The sequence below is a fragment of the Prenolepis imparis genome, unplaced genomic scaffold (genome assembly GCF_030444845.1).
Source record: "Prenolepis imparis isolate NDT839.2.m4 unplaced genomic scaffold, iyPreImpa1.0 SCAF_8, whole genome shotgun sequence".
In the NCBI taxonomy this organism is placed as follows: Eukaryota; Metazoa; Arthropoda; class Insecta; order Hymenoptera; family Formicidae; genus Prenolepis; species Prenolepis imparis.
In genome coordinates, this window is record NW_028141166.1 from 4,570,380 (window position 1) to 4,593,502 (window position 23,123).

Consider the following 23,123-nt stretch of genomic DNA (forward strand, 5'->3'; position numbering starts at 1 on the left):
CCGTTCTTTCCGTAAAAATATATTTTAATTAAGCTTTTTAATTAAATAAAATTCTCTCTTGGATTTAATACGCTGTTTTATTTTCTCAATTATTAATAACGTAATTATATGTAAATTTTTAATAATAATTTAGATGTTCTATTACTTATTATCTATATATTTGCGATTTCTATTATACGTCCTTTATAATATTCCAAGGCCAATATTGCCGATATTTTTCCTTGCTTTCGATCAATCGACGACTATCCATCTCGACGTAATAACTTCCGTGCACCCGACGCGACGCGAGTGCGAGTGCGAATCCAGTCGCCCGAAATTACCGGGGGTTCCCCCCTCCCTCTCGTGGTATTCGCAAATTCTTGCCTGCGCACTCTTCGCGGCGAGCTGTCACGAGCAAGCGGATATACTCGAACATATAACCCGAGCGTTCTAATAATTCTCCGCCTCTACGCTTTCAATTTCGCAGCCGATCCATAAATTCGCTCCCGTGGGTGCGCACTTTGCGCACGCACCTCGCAGCCAGTGTGTAAAGGTTGACTCATACACACCGGCGTGATATGATATCGTGATTCGATGCTAGTATGGACTGTGACAAAAAAAAACAAAAAAAAAACGAGAAAATTTATATTTATTGTTATCGAAGGTGGAAAAAAAAAATATATACAGGATGATTCTAAATAAGTGCGAAAAAATTTAGAACGATTCTCTGTCGAAAATTAAGGGGGGTCTTTCATATAAGCATGTACTCCTGTATCTCTCCCTGAGGAATTATACACTTCCAAAGAGGGAGGTGAAAATTAGTTTTTTTTTTCAAATTTTGTTCTTGTCTTATTTTTTCTAATATTTAGTACAATTTTGTTTTACTTGAATTTTTTATTCTAAAATTTAACTTCTTGTAACTCGAAATCTATGCCATTTAGCACCGTGCTGTACATGATAATGTATTAATTTTAATTTTTTTCTTGCAAACTATTGATTTTATGAAAAAAATGAAAGAAATAAAAAAAGTTAAGGACTCGTTAAAAGTTAAAGACTCGTTAAAAAGTTCTAATAAAAAATTGAATAGGGGTTGCTAGTTTCATCTCCTTATAATGATATGGGAGGATTAAAAAAATATATTAATAAATATTCTTTTTATATTAGAAAGGGTCATCAAATTTCATTTTTTTTAACTCGTTCAAAGGACCCCGCACCAAATACATAGATTTTGGCTTTCGGTGGAATTAGCTGCTTTTTTCATATGTTGTAGCTTATGACTTGCTGAATAAAAGATGGAATAGGCTCAAAGCTAAATATATATATATATACAGGGTGATTCATTTTAATCTTAACAGGCAAATATCGAAAAATATGGGAGATACGAAAAAATGTTTCATACAAAAGTTGTAGGATTTCGAGAGGGACATCTGATGGTGACCTTGACTTTGATCTTGAGGTCAAATCCTACAACTTTTGTATGAAACATTTTTTCGTATTTTTCTAGATATTTGCCTGTTAAGATTAAAATGAATTACCCTGTATATACAATATACATATAAGTCATAATCTACAACACATAAAAAAGCAGCCAATTTCACTGAAACCAAAATCCTATGTAGGTATTTGGTGCAGGGTTCTTTAAGAAAAAAAATAAAAACTTAATTTTCACCTCCCCTTTGGAGGAGTATAACTCCTCAGTGAGGGATATAAAGAGTATATGTTTATATAAAAGACTCCCCTTAATTTTCAACAAAGAATCATCTCCTAAAATTTTTCGCACTTATTTAGAATCACCTTGTATCATATAGGTGTTGTCCGACTTGAGTCTCGTGCCGGTGTCATGCGCTCTAGGGTATACATACATGTGTGTATGCACCTTAAAAGTTTGCATTTACCGGGACGATCTACCCCGTCGGATATGCCGGTAACGTAAAGCTGTAACGAGTGCACGACAAGCTCGTAAAATCTCGGCGCGATGGCAGCCGCCAGTTGGAAATGCAATATCGCACCTCGCGAAACAAAGGCCGCGGTTGGAAACTCTTTCGCGAATTAAGGCAGACGGACGTTTATTTCGCGAGCATTCTTGTTTACGCAGACGCGATGTTAGCGTTAACGTTTCCGCGGAACGGAAACGTCTTCGCCCGTATATTATTACGCTCTCGTGAAGCGATATTCTCGGTTGTCGCGACATCCGTTTCGCCAATGCTAATCCTAACATGAATAAGTAATTAGGCAGGAAGAGTAAAATCGCGGCGTTTTATTTAAATTTTTACAGCTTTTTGATAAAATTATATTTTTATATTTTAGGAACATATTATGCTCAATTTTTTCAGCTAGAGACTTAATAATATTAGAATTATAAATAAAATCTAATACTAATAAAACTAACACAGATGGAGATGAATATTTTCTATTTCCTGGACAAGGTGAATAAAATTCACGATTCTCGTTTTTTTTATGTGATAACAATATAGCATGAAATCAATATGACTTTTCAGTTTATTAAATTTACGCTGTGTACGAGCTGGTTTATATATTTGCTTGCAGTCGGGCATTTTTACAAGCATCGTTTTATATGCAACGCGGTCTTGAGAGGAGGAGGGTTAGATGAAGCTCGTCGCGCTTTCCTGACAGGTATGACGGAAGCTGCGCGGAGGTAAAAGCTTTATGTGAAACGGAAATTACGTTCGAACGTAGCCGGAAGCGCGAATAGACGGACGCCTTTCCGCGAATTTTGAATAACAAATCTGAGTCCGCTACCTAATTCGACGAAACTCTCCCTCTTCTCTCTCTCTCTTTCGTCCTGTCCGGTTCCCAAGAGAGGACGGGTCGCGCGGAATAACTACTTCGTTATTATGCTTTAATCTACCGGCGTCTACTTCAGCAAATGAGAACTTCCGCCGGTGAATAACGCGAGACGTCTGTTTGGGATTAATTCCTGCATGCGGTAAATATTTTACACTTTTCGTCGCTCGCCATCTTTTTCCGGTAGTTCGAAGAGGATGCTTAATAATTAAATGCATTTGCCGATTTAAGAGTGAATTGAGAAAAAAAACAAGTGCACGATTTTGCGCGATTCCTCGGAAAAGCGAACTCGCAGTTGCTTTTCTCTCATCGACTGCCGTCATCAGGTCGCCCTTTCCTTGTACCACATCACCCGCGAGCGCCTCGTAGACTCCGGTGCTCTTTGGAATTACAAATTATGCAGCGGCAGTTCTTCGGCGAGGAGAGCCAGTTCTCCTCCGATGAGTTCCACCGGAATTACAAATTGCACGTCCAGACACTCCGGCACTCTGTGTACAGAAGGGTCGCGCGGAGGCGCTGAAGGATACTGTTGGTTTAGGCAGGAACGGACGGGAGGAATGGGTTGGAACAAAGAAGCGCGCAAGGGTGAATCAGATTCGAGTTTCTCTCAGGGTCTCTCTCTCTCTCTCTTTCTCTTTCTCTTGTGCGATCGACATGGAAAGCTTGACGTGGGAGATTGCTCATCAGAATGTTTGTACCTCTATAGGAGTTACGCGAAGGGCTGGTTATGTAAACACGAATTGAGGGAGTGGTAAAACGCGGTTGATTTTTCGAAAATAGCACGCGGCGTAGAAAATAGAGACCTGGACGAAAAATTCCACAGTCGACAATAGCGTCTTTTATTCAGAAAAATTTTCGTGAAGATTTTTGCCCGATTCGAGATTTCACGTGATAATCGCGTGATGTTGAAGAGGTTGTAAATATCGGGGGACCACCATAGCGGAAGAGAAATGGCGATGCATGAATAAATAATCGATTCTTATCTGAAGAAGAGCTTTGAAGAGTTCAATTCATAGTAGGGTACGAGAGAATTAGCGACATGTCGAATAACACTTTTCTCGCTTGTCTCGATGTTTTATTGACAAAATGCGTTCTGTGAAACTCAGTATAATTTTGCTTGATTAATCGGTTTAATTAAAGGAATATTAATTACAAAAAAGGAGATTAACATAATTTAATATAATAATTATTTTACGATTTTTAATTTATTATATATTTGCAATTATAACAAATTGTCATCGAAAGCATCGACCATAAATTGATGTATTTTTTTAAACAGAACCTTCAGTATAAAAATTCTTAAATATGATTTTAAACTGGTATTTGATTGATTGTTTGAAGATATAGAATAGAAATCAATACAACCAATGTATATAAAAATTTTTACTGTTTTGCTGGTTTTGTTATTATGCAATACAAAGACAGTTGACCGACAATTATTTGGTCATTCAGAAATTAGAGAGTCCCTTTGTTTTGCCTACTAAATAAGACTCCCTCGGCTACCATTGACCTAAATAAATGCTCATGTCATAAAATCAAAGAGCTCTTCCTTAGTTTTCAATTTTACCGCAAACTATTGAAGACATAACGGTTACATGGACGTAAAAGCGAAAAGGATAAAGAGAAAAATATATAATATAAAAGCGCTAAATGAGGATACTTTAATCCAAGCAATCCTCTATTTCATCATGTAACATAGGCACGTAGTTATTCGCCGAGTTCAAAGGGACATCAAATCCGTTCGTTATGCCGTTAATTTGCCCGAATACCACTGTTAAGCTCGAGAAGCTCATTCTAGAATTTATATAGCAATCCGACGAATCGTCGAAACTGTCCCGACAAGAAAAAAAGTGAAAAATCTGTCGATATTGATCCGTACAATTCTATGAGGGAAGATCATCTTTGACAAGAAAATTAAAAAAAAAAAGAAAGAAGCACACAAACATACACGCACATACAGAACTAGATGGAGGAGGGGGGGGGGGAAGAAAAAAGCGGCAAACAGGGGATGCAAGAATTCATCCCGTCGTCTCGCAGCGGAGCCCGTTAACGGAGATGCGCAGCCAATTTCGTAGACTTCAAACGAGCAGCAGACTTGACGTAGCGTGAAATGTCGCGGGGGGTGGAGCGAAGAAGAGATGTCTACGCACACGATATTACACGTGTGTGCGTGCAACACCTGTCGCGCGCCGAAATAATCTCCATCTACATTTGTAATCAAAAGACCGAAATTTTGTCTGTCCCTGCTTTGCTTGTTTTAACGACAAGATATATACAATATAATTTTATTCTCTCTTATCTTCAATTGCATTGGCATATAAAGGACCCCGCATAATCCTTATGGAAATTGGATTTCGGTGGGATTGGCTGGTTTTTTCATATGTTGTAGCTTGTGACCTGCTGAACAAAAGATGTAGTAACTTCAAAGCTAAATAATGGACAGTTACAGCCAGTCAAACAACTCGCAGAGCCTAAATTTTTCGTGTTTGACTAGTTATAAATCAGTAATTATCTATTATTTAACTTTGAATCTATTACATTTTTTGTTCAGCAGATCATAAGCTACAACATACTAGAAAACCAGCTAATCTTCAACCAAGATTCAATTTTATATAAGATTAGTGCGGGGTTTTTAAATGTATGTAAAATCCTAAATGAAATTGGATCCCGATAAAATCAGCTGGTTTTTAAAAATTTAGGCTCAGCAACTGTCCATATTTAACTTTGAGGCTATTAGGTATATCTTTTGTTCAGCAGACCATAAGCTATAAAAAAACCAGCCAATTCCGCCGAAATCTAATTTCCATAAGAATTGTGCGGGATCTTTTTGTTATATAAAAAACCAGAAAAATCATATATAGTAAGAGATACCATATATGAAGTTGCTTGTAAGCGTAAGACTCTTGCTTTCTTGAATAATCAGCGTTAGATAAAAATTACAGGGCGCGGATGCGCTGATGCTATTACGTAAGATAATCCAGCTAAAATTAGGCTACGAGATTGGTTACCGCATGGATAATGTGAGCGGAGGGAAGCATGCTCGCGCGCGTTACAACAGGGACTTGGATGTCGCGGGGAATTCTGTGGAAATGAACGACTCGTTGGTGGATTTCGTGGGTTCGAGTTTGCTGAAGTGAACCCGCTTTTGCCGACGCAACGTCACGGAGAGTCACGTCGAAATTCCAGTACACGTCGAAATTCCGGTACACGTAACCCGCGATGATCTTGGAATATTAATACCGACGGCTACGGCATCGAATTACGTTGTTTAATATCGCATCGATAGCTTTCGAAATAAAGATTTTTAAAAATATATATTTTAATACCGATATCGAAAAAATTTGATATTCCTAAGTCGCTTTGTCATCGAGATAAATCACGACATTTTATTATTCTAAACGTAGAAGAAATATATATTGAAAATCTGAAGAGCCTACTTGATCAACTCAAGTTGATTACTTAGAAAGTTGGAGTCTGCAATTTGTATATATGACTCACTCGAAGCATCTATTAACTCGAGACGTTTCTCCGTATTCCTTACTCTTGCTCCGAAGCATTTGCTAAAACTTGGGAATTGGGAGTTACGTGTCCAATTTGGATCTCCCACGCATTGTTTCGACGTGCCCCGCGAGTTGCGGCCGAATGCCGCTCCCCTATCCTTGCTTGAATTCTACTAGGATTCTTTTCCGCCGCAAACATCCGAGCGGGTAGTAGCATAGTGAGGATGTCTCGAGAGCGTCTCGCGCGAGAATAGCCCGAATTTCCGCAGGGTTCGGGTCAGGCCAAGAACGTCGTACCGTGAGTGTTTCGCGCTGCGGAAGCGAATGGTGTCTCTGATCCTGCGGATAGCGGCCAAGCCGTGACACGATACGTCGCGTGAACAATGCACAAGTGCGGTCACTCCCGCGATTCCGGCGTACAGTTCGAGCGTCTTTCCAGCGTCTCTAAAGCGTTCCAATTAACGCTTCAACTGTGCAAACGACGTGTACAGGGTGATTCTAAATAAGTGCGAAAATTTTAGGAGATGATTCTTGAGTGAGAAAATTAAAGGGGGTCTCTCATATAAGCATAGGATGCTTTACATTTAGTGACACAAATCTAAGGTTTGTTCTTTTTAGCACTAGTTCAGAGTTTAGCTTTTTTACTCCATATTGGAAGGAAAAAGATAAACTTTGAAGTGTAGCTAGTGTAGCTAAAAAGATCAGACTTTAAATTTGTGTCGACTTGTGTCACTAAATGGAGAACACCAATATACTCCTATGTCTCTCTCTCTGAAGAATTACATTCCTCTAAAGGGGAAGGCGAAAATTAGGTTTTTATTTTTTTTCTCAAATTTTAGACAAGTTAAAAAAAATGAAATTTGGTCGACATTTTTCACTAATAGAAAGGATATTTGTTAATATTTTTAAAAAATTCTATATCGTTATAAGGGGATAAAACTAGCAACCCCTACTCAATTTTTTTATAAAACTTTATAACGCGCTGGAATGTGATCATTTAAAAATATGCATCAGAAAGCTTGATTCCTTTAGAAACTTTTTTATTTCTTTTATTTTTTTCGTAAAATCAACAGTTTTCAAGGAAAAAAAATCAAATACATTATTATGCACTGCATAATGCTAAATAACATCGGTTTCTAAAAGTTGAATTTTAGAAAAAAAGCAAGCAAAACAAAATTATAATAAATGTTGGAAAAAATAAAAACAATTTCTTAATTTGTTAAAAATTTGAGAAAGGAAAATAAAAATCTAATTTTCACTTCCCCCTTTGAAAAAATGTAACTTTTCAGGGAGGAATATAGGAGTATGTTTCTATAAAAGATTCTCCTTAATTTTCGACCAAAAATTATCTTTTAAAATTTTTCACTTATTTAGAATCATATCTGTATATATATTCTGTTGTATGAAGCATTGAGACCTTGATGCATTGAGATAATGGCAAGTTCGATTTTGCGAAATCTTCTATTTTGCAGAATAATCTATGTTTAATCTGCGTTGAATTTATCCCATTTTTATTATCGTTGTTATATTTTATGCCGACTTAAATAAAAATTCAACATCCGAGCGATACGTTGTATAATCACGTATTTGGAATTTTTAATCGATTAGTTACATTTGAGAATTGCCTCCGAAAGCGGAAATAGCATTACGATTGTGCGCTCGCGAAACGGATGGCATTTTGTACATTTTGCTTGTGCGAGACTAAAAGCGCGCCGCGGCGTATCGAAAAGTCACAGAAAAATAACATTTTCGACCGGAGATTGAAAATATGGGGCTGGAAATGGGGATGAGGAGGAGAATAAAAACGAGTTCGATGTGCTTGCGCTGGTTGTTCAAGGAGTCTTCCTTTCACGCCAGCTCCGCCAAAAGAGAAACACTTTTCCATTCCACAAAACGACGATGCCTGATCTGGCATTCTAGAGTTGTCTCTATTGACTGCCTTGGCAAAAGATATCGCGCTTCTTTCCGGCAACGCGTGTATGCGTTCTCCGGTAAAACGAATGCTGGCAAAAGTGCGTATCGCATCAATATCACAACTCGATATCACATTGTTATACCGATGATAATAAAGAGTCGTATCAAATTTATATTATTATATCAAATTTATATTTTGGCATCGCAGTGTAACATTAAATGCCACAGCGCTTCATAAATTATACAAATAAAAGAGTAATAATAATAATAATAATAATAATAATAACAATAATAATAATAATAATAATAATAATACATGCATTTTATCTGTATGTTTTGAAGTAATCTTGTTACTAACAAAGAAGGTTATCGAATTCGGGAATTCGAAAAATTTAGAAACTTGACCTTAGAGTTATCCAATCCTCAAAACAAAACTATTTTTTGTCGATGCTGAAAAGCGTTTTAAGAAGATAAAACTACCTCTTAAAAAATTAAAATATTTCTTTTTTCACAAAATAGCTTAAAAGAACTATGTAACTTTTGTTTAAATTTCTTTTTGATAAACAATATTAGAATTCTTAAGCTATTTTGTGAAAAAGGAAAAACCTTAATTTTTCAAGGGATAGTTTCACCTCTTTAAAACGCTTTTTAACATCGACGAGAAATAGTTTTGCATTAGGGTTAGATAACTCCAAGTTCGGGCCAAGTTTCCAAATTTTTCGAATTTCCGAGTTCGATAACCTTCCTTGTTAGAATTACACTAGTTTACAGTCAAAAATTATTTTAAATCAAACAAAGTGTTTCTTATAGATTTTTGGGTGCTGAAAACAATGCTCCAAACCAAATTTCACTATCACGTTAGATTTCAAAAAAAGTTTAATGTGTAAAAAATGACTTTTTGCGATGATTAAGATTTTTATAAAAAAATTTAACGTTATCTGGAAAATCTGATCAAATATTATGAATGTATTGTTCATCCCATATAAAATGCATTATTTTTTATTTCAATATTTTACTTTTCAGCCATGTTATGAAAGATTAAAACTGGGAACTACTTTTCTTATGGAGATGCTCCTGAGGAAAAAATGTTTAATTCTTTTTTTCCAAAATTGATTTTACCATTATTTGGCCCCTTTTAGATCGTACAACTTTTGTCTGAAACATTTTTTTCGAAAATGCATTTGTTTTGAAAAATTCAAGATAGACAATTAAAATGAGACACCCTATATACAAATTATGAATATAATTATATGACTTCATCATCATAGACGGAATATTTGCTATCTCAGCAAAACTCTGTATTTAAATCCTTTTTTTTTTTTATTAAATCCTAAAATTAAATTTTTTATTCCTATTTATTTTTTTTAACTATAAATTAATTATAAATTATAAAATTATAAATTAATTATAAATAAAGTAATTAAATCCTAAAACAAAAAGTAAGATATCGAAATAAAAAAATGCATTTTATAAGAGATGAACAATACATTCATGACATCTGATGAGAATTTCCAGATAACGTTAACCTTTTTTACAAAAAATGTCAAATATCGCAAAAAAGCCATTTTTTGCGTACTAAACCTCAATTATTTCAGAAACTTTGAAAATTGCCATCATTTTCAGCATCCAAAAATCTATAAGAAACACCTTGTCTGATTTAAAATAATGAAAAAAATTTTTTTTTCTATACTAGTGTTATAATCAAACGAGAATTGATTAGTTAACTTTTGATATCCGCATTAAAATCAAATAAACAATAAAATTAGAGTCTTGATCTCGATGACTATTATTCTCAGTTATATTAGGCCTTCGAAACTATCATTCTGTCGCAAAAAAAAATCTCGTAGAAATAGCCAATTTCAAGTCTCGGCGGTAAGATTCAGCACCCCACGGTAGACACGCACGTAGACGTGCGTGAAACGAATGCGTGTTCCGTCTGCCAAGATCCTTCTTCACGCACGGTAGCCCCGGCGAGGTGATTACATCCTCGTGCCAACTGGATATTGTGCCAGAATCAGGGACGGTATTGAAAGATCGAGAGGATGGCGCGATAGAGAACGAGGGAAGAAATTGTCAGGACATAAGTAGGGAATTACACACGTGCCGAGTGAATTACGAGCGATCGATCCCGAAATACATACGCCTGTGATAAAAGACCTGAAAGGTAAAAGACCCCCGAGACGACAGATCGGGGAACAAATTTATCGCTCGCATCCGGCCGGATATCGCCGAAAAATAAAGAGCTCGCGCTTTGCCACTCGCACAAGCGCGAGCGAGAAACTTATACGTTGCGTCGAGAATTGTTTGCGAACGTAACATAAACGACCGGATTCGTGCAGATAGTAAATTATCTTAATCGATGTGTATTTGGAAGGATATTGCTGACAATGAAAATTATCCTTATTTTGTAATTTCGAACATATTATTTTGCGCTTTTATAAAACGGATGTGAGCTGTCAAATGATTGAAGCTTTTTAAATCTTTCAATATATATAATTAGAAATGTTAAACATTAGACATTGTGGTTTAAGAATAACGATATATCTCATTTATATTTTATTTGTTGAAAATATTTACATGAATATGTATCGATGAAAAGTAAAGTTTCTACTCGGAATAACACGCGATAATGCAAGCAAAACATAGAAAGGTGAGATGACACTTATCTGACAATTGAAATTTGTTGAGAATTATTTTCTTCGCAATCGTAAATAGAAACTCTTTTAAATTTCTTTTGAAATATATAAATATTTAATTTCATAATTTGTCATAGTTTTATTCAAGTTTAACTAAGGATTGGCCAGAATAGGTCATAGTTCAATATTTTAAAAATGATTTAATTGACAATATATAATAATATATCTTATACATGTTATATATATATTTTTTTTTCAACTTCTACACAGGACTGGAATTGCATAAATAAAATGTTGCAAATTTTACATGTAATACATATCATTAATTCTAGCGTGTTAATTAAATTTACCGAAAATGCGCGGTTGTTGCGATTTATAAAATATAGACTTGAGGGAGAGAGAGATTAAATCTGACAAAAAACTGATTGCTTGATATGGAAATATTACATCTTTCTCTTATTAGCAAATGCTTGTTGATTTGCAAGGGTTAACTTATTATTTTAACAACGAAAGCTATAACATTCATATTATTCACTATCTATATGAAACACAGATCTAAAAGAGAGATCTTGTTATCGTTTTTCTAACAGAGCCCGACAAATGTAATATTGATAAATAAATATCGCAGTATACATTCGTGCGAGTCAGTCTCACGGTTTATCGATTTTCAAGCGTGCTAGTTGCGATAGTCGAGAATCGAAATTGCGCGAGATATACCTATACGAAGTAGTTTCGCACAGTGCGAGATGTAGCTGTAAATACCGTTATCATGTTGCTTTCCCGTTTCCATCGAGATGGCTTCGAGCTATGCCCGTGACACATCTCGCTTCTGTAACGCATTGCACGGAATTATACGCTCCGCCGTTTACCGATAATTATACGCCTGCCAAACACCGCGAAGTTTCGACGTGCCGAAAATTTGTAACACGCAACTTTACTTGGCAAACTGATTTCGGCCTTCATTCACGAAAGTTGGGCCGCCCACGCTAATTGCGTATTGTTTTATTAAATTAATGCGCGAGATATCTCGCTGCCGCATTAAATTAAGCTTCCTTCGCCAATGATTCCAGACTAGTAATAATTTATCGAGGAACAGAGCGGTAAAAAGAGCATCGAGATGCGATGTAGAGAACATATGTTGATAACAATTTTATTGGGCGATGGACAGCAGAAAATGCAGAAATTTTTAGCAAGTGTGCTAACAAAATTGCTACTCGAGAGAGTTATTCGTTTAATAATAATTAATCAAGTCATAGTTTTGCTCTAATATACATATTTTGTTGCAGTTGTGAATCTTATTTATTACACTAGTTTACACAGTCAAACATTATTTTAATCAAAATGTTTTTTTATAGATTTTTGGGTGCTGAAAACGATGCCGCAATCAAATTTCATCAGTACGTCAGATTTCTAAAATAATTGAGGTTTTAATGTATAAAAAATGTTTTTTTTTCGATTTTTTTTTTTTTTTTTGTAAAAAAGGTTAACGTGAAATCTGGAAATTCTGATTAAATGTTATGAATGTATTGTTCATCTCCTATAAAATACGTTTTTTTATTTCGAAATTTTACTTTTTAGCCATGTTATGAAAAATTAAAACTGAGAACTATTTCTCACATGAGGACACCCAATAATGAGACACCCTATATAGGGTGTTTCGAAATATATGCGAAAAAATTTAGAAGATGATTTTTTGTCAAAAATTAAGAAGGGTTTTTCATATAAATATATATTTTTATATCCCTCCACTTCTTCAAAGGGATGAAAATTAGATTTTAATTTTTTTTCTTGTAAACTATTGATTTTACGAAAAAAATAAAAGAAATAAAAAAGTTTCTAAAGAAATCAAGCTTGCTAGTGTATATTTTTAGATAATCATATTCTGACCCGTTAAAAAGTTTTAATAAAAAATTGAATGGGGATTGTTAGTTTCATCCCCATATAATGATACGGAAGGATTAAAAAAATATTAATAAATATCCTTTTTGTGGAAAATATTCACCAAATTTCATTTTTTTTAACTTATCCAAAAAATTTGAGAAAAAAATTAAAAACCTAATTTTCACTTCTTCCTTTGAAGGAGTGTAATTTTTTAAGGAAGGATATATAGGGAGGAATATGTGTTTATATGAAAAATCCTCTTTAATTTTCGACAAAGAATCATTTCCTAAAGTTTTTCGCACTTATTTAGAAACACCCTGTATAAATATACATTTATTGGAATCTATCACGATAAATAAATTGTGTATGTGTATCGATAGTCCCAAATTACAAATTATAAGTATATATGACTTTATCGTCAAAGGCGAAATATTTGCTATCTCAGTAAAACTGTGTCTTCAAATCCTCCCTAACATGGCTAAAAAGTAAGATATCGAAATAAAAAAAATGCATTTTATAGGGGATGAACAATACACATACACATTCATGATTTCTGATCAGGATTTTAAAATAACGTTTACTTTCTTTACAAAAAAATTTAAAATATCGCAAAAAAGCCATTTTTTGCATATTAAATCTTAATTATTTCGGAAATTGACGTGCTGATAAAAATTGGCCAGCAGCATCGTTTCCATCATCCAAAGATCTATAAGAAACATCTTGTCCGGCTCCAAATAATGAAAAAGAAATATTTTTTTGTAAACCAGTGTTATCTTCCAAACACACTCCCTGGACTTTGTTAATGCAAAAAATTCGGTATTTTATGCGAAACCGAACCTTATATCGGATCGCATAATTTGAAACGTAAAGCTTCCCCATCCCGGTTCTCTCCAATTCTCACGCACATCGTGGCTTGCAACCGGGGGGTGAAACGCATGGAATCGAAAATGCAGCGCTGCGACGGTCTCCGATTACGATCGCGTCAGAAATATACCGTTTCACCGTAGCGGACAACTCGATCCTCTCTTTTTATCATCCTCTTTCCCGGTACTTTTCCCCCCCGAAAGCATCGATTTATACGTCGGCTCGGAAATGTATCGGGCGCTCTCGGTTGCAGCTTTTGCTGCTGCATCTCCGCGCGTTGTCATGCCAAGTGCGCGATGCGCACGCGATGCAGAAACGCGGCACAACGCTGTAACATTGTTCGTCTCGACGCGGACTTCGATACCGTCTGACAAAGGAATTAATCGAATTACGTAATCGAACGGGAGAGAGAAAGAATATCGGCCTCTGAAATGGAACGCGCGCGCAGATACGATTTCTGTATTCACGATTTAAAATACGCAGTTGCGCGGAAATTAATTCTAGGCTTCATCTGCCACTTTTTATCAGCTACTACGAATTGTCACAGGTAATTATTTATTATGTAGGAAAAATCGCGAGAGCTTTAATTATATTAGTTTAGAGAATTATTTTAAATCAGACCAGACAAAGTGTTTCTTATAGATTTTTGGGTGCTGAAAACGATGCTGCAAACCAAATTTCACTAGCACGTCAGATTTTCAAAATAATTGAGGTTTAATGTGTGAAAAATGGCTTTTTTGTGATATTTGAGATTTTTTTGGAAAAAAGATGAACGTTATCTGAAAAGGCTGATCAAATATCATGAATGTATTATTCATCTCTTATAAAATGCATTTTTTTTATTTCAATATCTTACTTTTTAGCCATGTTATGAAAGATTAAAACTGGGAACTACTCACACGGAGATGCTCCTGAGGAAAAAAGGTTTCCTGGAAACAAATTATTTTTTTAAAAATTGATTTTATCATTATTTGTCCTCCTTTAGATCATACAACTTTTGTCTGGAACATTTTTTTCGAAAATGCATTTGTTTCGAAAAATTCAAGGTAGGCAATTAAAATGAAACACTCTATATATAAATATACATTTAGTAGAATCTGTCATGATAAGTTACACTGTGTATGTGTATTGATAGCTCTAAATTACAAATTATGAGTATAATTATATGATTTCATCATCATAGGTAGAATATTTGTTATTTCAACAAAACTCCATATGTAAATTCTTCCTAACATGACTAAAAAGTACGATATCAAAATTAAAAAAATGCATTTTATAGGAGATGAACAATACATTTATGACATCTGATCAGAATTTTCAGATAACGTTAACATTTTTTACAAAAAAATCTCAAATATCGCAAGAAAGCCATTTTTTGCATATTAAATCGTTTTCAGCATCCAAAAATCTATAAGAAACATTTTGTCTGATTTAAAATAATAAAAGAAATATTTTTTGTAAACTAGTGTTATTATTTGACGATGCGCATTGAATGCAGATGACGAATTTTTGGAATATATCATATGAACCATCAGTAGTCCATTTCCAGCGTCTCGGGAAAAAGATTTAATGGCTTTAATCTCTCGTTTAATTTATATAATACGTGATAATCAAATACGACAACAAATTTTCTTAATTTTACATTTATACTCTTGGTTCCTCCATTTATACAGATGAGAAAGAAAGGGAGAGAGGGAAGAAAGGTGAAGAAGAGTAGGATAGAGGAAAGTTAAAAAACCTTTCTCTGGCGAACAATGCGACCGAATTGAGAACCGATGTATTTTACGTCGAAAAACAAAGAACAAAATGCCCCAGTTTCTCGATAAGAGAGCGAGTTATATCGCTTCATAAGATTCTTCGGTGAGTTTTATTGTATAGATCGGTAGCGCACGCGTTTATAAATTCACATCGAGTTTCACTGTGTGCTTGCTCGTGTTGGTATAAAGGATGAAAGCTGGATCTACGATCCAGCGAATGCATCTCTCAAGAAGGACGTGGTCTACACACTACACAGGTTTTTACACTCGTCACTCCAGACAATTCAGCAGATTGTCAGATTCGTTTCAGCTGTGACGCGCGGAGATGGGTTCTCATCGAATAGCTTTTCTTTCATGGATTAGGATACATTTGCACATAGAGTAGCGTCGAATGCATCTAAACTGCGCCGAGATTGACGTCAAAAGCGTGAAAAAAATTATGTGACAGAGAGAGAAAATTGTAATGCAAAAATGAAAGAGATTCTTTTATGAATTTTATAATTAATATTTGCATAATTGGAACGATTTTCGGTAATATTAATACACCATCTGATAATTTCAGTTGTTGATATGTATGATAACTGAGTATATTACATTTAATATACATTATATTATATTTAAAATTATAAAATGTCGAAATTTTAATTTCTTTTATCTTTGAGAGCAACTGAAATACATTGTATATTCATTTCAGACTCTTTGAAGATTTGCAAACATCTTTGATACAATATTCATTTGCTAATTTGTGTCAAAAATATATCTTTAGTATTTTTTTACGCACTATTACACTTTCATGCTAAAATGATAAGTATGTGATTAAAACACACGAAAAGAATCTATCTTCAGAGATAATATTTCTCTCTTATGGCTCATTGATAAAAATTGGTTCAATATTTTATCGTTATCTTTTTTCTTCCCTTTCACCTCGATACGTTCGATATGAGAAATGCGAATTGATGCATTTTGATTAGAAACTATTTTCGTGCGCGCTTTGAAACGAAAAAGTTGGCGATGCTTGAGCTTCGCCGACGAGAAAACGTATCGTCGAGTGTGTCTTCCGTGAAAGAAAGTCTTGATCATTGATCTGACTCTTTCTTTTATACTTGTCGTGCGCGCACGGGAGCGTGCACGATGAAATTCGCCGGGGAATGTTATACCAAGCGCGGTCTCTCGCTGGAAATTGTGTTTCGCTGTTTGTTCCTCCGTTCGTTCAGGAGCTGACATTAATTTAACCTTGTACGAGGTGTATCTAAAAAGTTCCGCCAACGCGAGCGCGAAGCAAAGACAGATGACGTTTGCAGAGAACTCTGAATTCTTACCTCTCGCCGTAACATATCACGGCGCGTGGTACTTGAAGAGAAAAGTAATAATACCAAATATCAAACAAAAATGCTCCTTTGCGTCCCTGATTGGAATACCGAATGGATCTAGATCTTATTAGCATCGTACGAGTAAATTACCTACACTATGAAATAAGGAAAGAGGGATCTTTATATCTGTATTTTTATCTCTCCGGGATGACAAAAGAATTTTATTTTATTTAATTCTCGATGTCATTGTAGATTGCAGAGAGCTCAAGGTTTCCTAAATTTCCGATGACGTTAAATTCTGCACCTACACGAGTTTGACTTAAAATTTTATGGCATGCATCGAGTCTTGTCGAACATGTGGAACATCTATGGGGTGCGAAAGGGCTGAAAATGGGTTGGCGAGAGGTCGGGAATTGTGGGTCTCGAGATGTATCAGAACGACAATAGTCCACCGGGCGAGAACTGGCAATTTCTCAGTTCGGCGAACGGCCGTGGAAAATTGAGGAACTATTTTCACACGCGGTAACGTCACCCCTATCAGGCACCCAATAGTAGCACAATGCACTCTTCCCGTCGATACGCATCGACCATACACAGGGTGCACCGGCGCGATATAGTCTTGCTCGCTATCTGCAGGGCATTTCGTCGCGACAATTTTCTATTTTTCTTTTTTTTTGGGAATCAAGTGAAATATAGCCTTCGCCGAACATGCGGGAATTTAATGACTTGGCGAAAGAGTGAAAGGTAATCTTCCGTCGAGCTGTACCTTTGGGAGACGTTCGAAGGATATCCGTCGCGTTTGCACTAAATAACTTTGCAGAACGATATAGATGAGACGGTGAGTTTAATTCCCGTTAGTCTTCGGACGAAGAGATATACCCTTCTGTCGAAACAAGGCAAATGGGTAAAAAATAAATGCTTGAAAAATTACATATTATTCGGAGAGAAAGAAAAGGCTGTTTGTGTTACGATCTTTTTAACGGGGAAGAAAGTAAATATGTCAAAAAGAAACGAGGCAATATTAAAAAATAGATGATACATTTAATCATATTTCTCCAGCTTGTTAACTTTGAAAAATTTATGAATTTGAATTTTCCAGAAAATACATTTCTCTCACTCTTTTAAAACTAAATGAACAAATGGACTGATTCACTCGACCTTGCGCCGCTTGGCCAATATTAGAATTTCTTTTTACGAGGATAACGAGATCTGGACTAGATTGCGGTTTCCACTCGGTAGATTTGTTTCGCAACAGATTTATATATCTACCTTCCATGGAAATAGCATGAGGAGGAAGCAAAGATGTTGGGGAACAAAAAAGAATTAAAGAAAAAGAGATGTTTCTAAATAAGTGTGAAAAACTTTAGGAAATGATTCTTTGTCAAAAATTAAGGGGGGTTTTTCATATAAACATACACTCCTTATGTCTCTCGCTAAGGAGTTATACTCCTCCAAAGGGGGAGGTAAAAATTAGATTTTAATTTTTTTTCTCAAATTTTGGACAAGTTAAAAAAAATGGATGGATATTTTCTACTAGTAAAAAGGATATTTTTTAAATCTTAATTGTTAATTGATTAATATTTTTGTAATCTTCCCGTATCGTTATAAGGGGATGAAACTAACAACCCCTATTCAATTCTTTATTAAAACTTTTTAACGGATCGGAATGTGATCATCAAAAAATATGCGTTAGAAAACTTGATTCTTTTAGAAACTTTTTTATTTCTTATATTATTTTCATAAACTCAATAGTTTTCAAGAAAAAAATAAAAACCTAATTTTCAATTCCTCCTTTGGAGAAGTGTAACTCCACAGAGAGGGATATATGAGGAATATACGTTTATATGAAAAACCTCCCTTAGTTTTCGACAAGGAATAATTTCCTAAAATTGTTCGCACTTATTTAAAAACACCCTGTATATGTGCATATATATATATATATGCGTGTCACGACATTTGGCAATTACCTTGGCATGTACGAGCACTCGATACGTCGCCAGGAGAATACTCGTGCGGACGACAAGCCATAAACGGAGCACTAAAACGCGTCCCGGAACGCGTTTTGACTGTCGAACGCCTAATGCAGTTTGGCACTTGTCGAACAAGATCGAGATGAACCCCTGGAAAACACTTCAACTTTATTAGATTTCCCACTTTACCCCGGACACTGGCATCTATCAGTTGGATTTTTCGTTTTTACGAGAACGACGTCTTGCGGAGGAAAGCGCCGAAGAGCGCGAAAAACGGGAAGAACTACGAGAGGCGAGGATATATATATATGTATATGTGACTCGTTGTCGGAGTGCACTCCGAGGATAGTCTCCATTGCTTCGCGATCTATAATAAAGCTGTTTAGCTGGCGTGCCACGGTCCTGCGGGGGCGGCAAATACACGCAGCCGCGACGCATATTTCGCGGAAGTGCTTTGACGCTTTCGTGCATCGCCGACGAGCGTGTATACATTAACGAACGATACCATCGTCGTGTAATATTTGCTCCGGGCTCTCACTCTCTCTCGTTTCCCCATTATCGCCCGTCGATGTTGCGACCGGGGGAGAGAGAGGGTGGCAGGAGAGGTGGATGGAGAGCTGTCGCTTTCGATCGCTTCAACGATTGTGATTTGCGCCGTCCCTGCCGCCGATTGTTACGTGCACATATAACCAACGTTCGGTTTATCTGTTATTTTCCTGTTCGATAGTCCGCGAACTAATTCCAACAAAATAAATGACGGTTCGCCTCTCCCCGATCGATCAACATATCAGTATTTCATCGAATTCCAGCTTCTTGCGTCCTGAGGAATTAATATAGCGCGAGCAGGGACATATAAATCTTGGCCGACACTTTGGACGCGCTAAAGGATGCAGGTAAATGAGAGTCTGGTTACAGGTAGAGAAGTGCGAGGGTGCGTAAAAAGGGGTGGTAGAAGAACGGTTTCGTTCCATTGAAATTATGTCCTTCCGCCTGTGCGGAATCTCGTCACTTGGTCGGATCGGGATAGCTCGGGTAGCAGACGCGATTTAATTAAGATACGAACAATCCGGGACGAGGCGCGAAAGAGGCCCACGCTCTGGATGGAAATATCGGAAAATATGAGGATCGTGCCGGCGTCGCCTTCGTCATCAGCGTCGGCAGTTTTCCAACGATGCGATTACTGGCACCGCATAATAATATAACGGACATTCTCGGGATTACAACGGGAATATCGGATAGATAATTAAGTGGCAGTCGGCCCACTTGTGTATAAATGTCGTGGAAAAATCCATGGTCGTTATACAGGATATTAAAGAAACTGATCAAAACAAGGAAAAAGAGTCTGATTAACACCTACAATTAATATCTTCGAGAATACGGGCTATCTCTATTTGAACTCTTTATCCTTTTTTTATTGATTGTGTCATCTCTACGATGCAGTAAACAAAAAAATATTTATCAGTTTTGCTATAGTAACATTGGGTTTGTAGGTATCAGTGTGAGATTATATTGAAAAGAGAACAATACAGTTTTGTTAGAATGTGCAGTTTAATCAGTGAATATACATAATGGAAGCAGATATGACTTTTTGTTACTCTTTTGTTTACTCTACTGCATTATAAAGGTGACACGATCAAAGAGAAAAGGACAAAGAGCTCAAATAAAAAGATAGCCTATATCTTCAAAGGTTGATTGTAGGACCCATGTTAATTAGACATTTTCTCTTGTTTTCATCAATATTATCTGTTTTCAAAATATGTAACCTTTTTTCAACACCCTACATATACATACAATCATGTATGCGGAGAGATGAAAAGTTATGGCGATTGTGTGTATGTATTGCTGCGGATAAATATAAATAGGATATCGCACTCTGGAATTTAAGCGACGAGATCTCCGCAACGCGAATGTGTGTATATGAAGCACATTTAAAAATAAAAAATATTAACTTTATGATGTTTAAAATATTTTGCTTTTAATACTATTTTACGGTTTGTTGTTTCAGTTGGTGCGATGTACGTGTGCATGCTGTATGCCATACTCTTTTTAAAGTTATGGTCATACATACAAGTCAACATGTGGTGCCGCTTGAGCAGCCGAAAGAAAACCACGCAAGGCAGAATGAGACGTCAGTTGTCCGACAATAATCTTCAGTGTAAGTATAAAAAGTGTTACATATATATTGTATTATAGTTTCTTTGCGGTATATTTTATTAGCATATTATATATTAACGCATTCCATGCGTGTATCGCGACATAAATTTTTATCAGAAGAGATCTAAAAATAAAAATGGAAAAATCTTTCTTATGGCGTTTTTGCATATTCCATTTTTACGATTTATTTGACGTATTACTATCCGCTGTTGCTTCCACGCATACGAATAACTATTTTTTACGTAGCATGCCGTATGTTTCTTTTTTTTTACGAGGCTATGATTCCGTAATACATTTCATCGATACCGTCAGAGAATCGTACTTAACCAGGATCTTCGCTCGCGCGGAAGTCGACGTTACGACCGTCGTTACGTGCTTTCGCGCTTACATATAATGCATACATCCAAGTAGTGCAAACACACACGTCATAAGAATCGGTAATCCACTGCATTCGCGGTATTTACACGCTCCTGAAGGCGCAAGCACAGATGACATCGTCCTGGCATACGACACACACACACACACACACACACACACACATATATATATATATATATATATATATATATATACGTATTTAATATCGTTTCAGTTGACATATGTATATTATATACGCTATTCGTTTATGTGTGTGCGCTTGATTGCGCGAGTGTATATATCTATACATATAGGTATGCACACACCGAGTGTGGAGGGAAATAATTTCCATCTAATTTAAGCTGGCGATCTCTCGGGTCCGCCTGTGTTTCCGGTGGCGAATGCACCCGGTGGTCGGTATCGATTATTCAAATGCGATCGACAAAGTCAAATTATATGAATCGGAGTCTCTTTCCCCGATAAACTCACCGCGCCAAGTATTAACCCTTCTTCGCGCTGATCCCTTCTGTCCTCTCCGCAACCGTGGCGACATTAAAGCAGCGAGCTGGTGCGTTTGCACTTTTAATCGTGATTGCGCAAACGATCGATCCGCACATCCCGACATGACGGAGTTGATTGGCGCGTATGTCGAATGGATTCCAATCGCGTTTAGGTCAACGCGCGATGATTTATACGATGTCACGATGTGAGACTTGTTTTGCACGAGAACACATAACGCGGGAAGAAATTTTATTAAGAATTAGTTAGATGGTCACACAAAATAGAGATGTACAGGATGGTGCTAAATAAGTGCGAAAAGTTTTAGGAGATGATTCTTTGTCGAAAATTAAAGGGATCTTTTATATAAGCATATACTCTTATATCCTCACCTAACAAAATAATTTTTTTCTGAATTTTCTGTTTTATTTTTTTCCAACATTTATTATAACTTTGTTTTGCTTGCTCTTTTTATTCTAAAATTTAATTTCTCGAAACCTATGTCATTTAGTACCTGTGCTGTGCATGAAATGTATTTTAATTTTTTTTTCTTGCAAACTATTGATTTTATGAAAAAAATAAAAGAAATAAAAAAGTTCTAAAGGAATCAAGCTTTCTAATGCATATTTTTAGATGATCATATTCCGATCCGTTAAAAAGTTCTAATAAAAAATTGAATAGGGGTTGCTAGTTTCATCCCTATATAACAATATAAGAGGATTAAAAAAATATTAATACGTGTTTTTTTTACTAGTAGAAAAAATCTATCAAATTTCATTTTCTTAACTTGTCCAAAATGTGAAAAAAAAATAATAACCTAATTTTCACCTCTCCTTGGAGGAGTGTATCTCTTCAGGGAGGAATATAAGAGTATATATTTATCTGAAAGATCCTCTCTCTCCTTAACTTTTGACAAGGAATTATTTCCTTGAATTTTTCGCATTTATTCAGAATCACGCTGTACATATGCTTGAAATTTCCGAATTCTTTTTATTTCTCAACGCACGCTGTGGATTAATTTTCAAAAAAAAAAAAAAATATTTATTAAAACTTTTCGGTATTTTTGAATATACGAGAAAAAACGAATCCGAACGGGCTTCCATATGCAGATATGTATGCCGTTGATTGCAAAAATACGAATGCGCGATAAGCAAGGTGTTCACGCTTCATCGAAGCGAGAATTTTCTCATGAACGCGTCATTTCCAACCTTCCTCTAAATTTGGCGCTTCCCTAATACACATCCAGGGCTCTCTCCGCGTTTCGCATCGAAAATTAAGATAGATATATTCCTCCGATATGGAGCGATATACGATGCGTTCATTCGGTGTTTCACATTCGCAGCTAATTAGCCCGTTATCCGCTCGGCTGATCCGCGTCGTCCTTCTCTCATCAAGGAGCGTCCTAATTACGGCGGCGGTAAAAAAATGACGTAGTATTTTGATATAATTAATCGAGAGTCCGTGACGCTTCGACGCTCATCGCGAGGCAACCGACCGA

General features: G+C 36.0%; 2 protein-coding genes across 2 annotated transcripts in view; one reads left to right on the forward strand and one right to left on the reverse strand.

The window, feature by feature from the left end:
• Nucleotides 1-23,123, reverse strand: part of LOC145939729 (uncharacterized) — a 471,008-nt gene that overhangs the window by 293,465 nt on the left and 154,420 nt on the right. The gene's annotated exons all lie outside the window — the stretch shown is intronic.
• Mdy (diacylglycerol O-acyltransferase) overlaps nucleotides 1-23,123 on the forward strand; it is a 133,038-nt gene that overhangs the window by 65,197 nt on the left and 44,718 nt on the right. Inside the window, exon 6 of the mRNA XM_083044286.1 lies at nucleotides 20,622-20,771. Within this exon, the coding sequence (XP_082900412.1) occupies nucleotides 20,622-20,771 (150 nt within the window). The remainder of the gene's footprint in view (nucleotides 1-20,621; nucleotides 20,772-23,123) is intronic.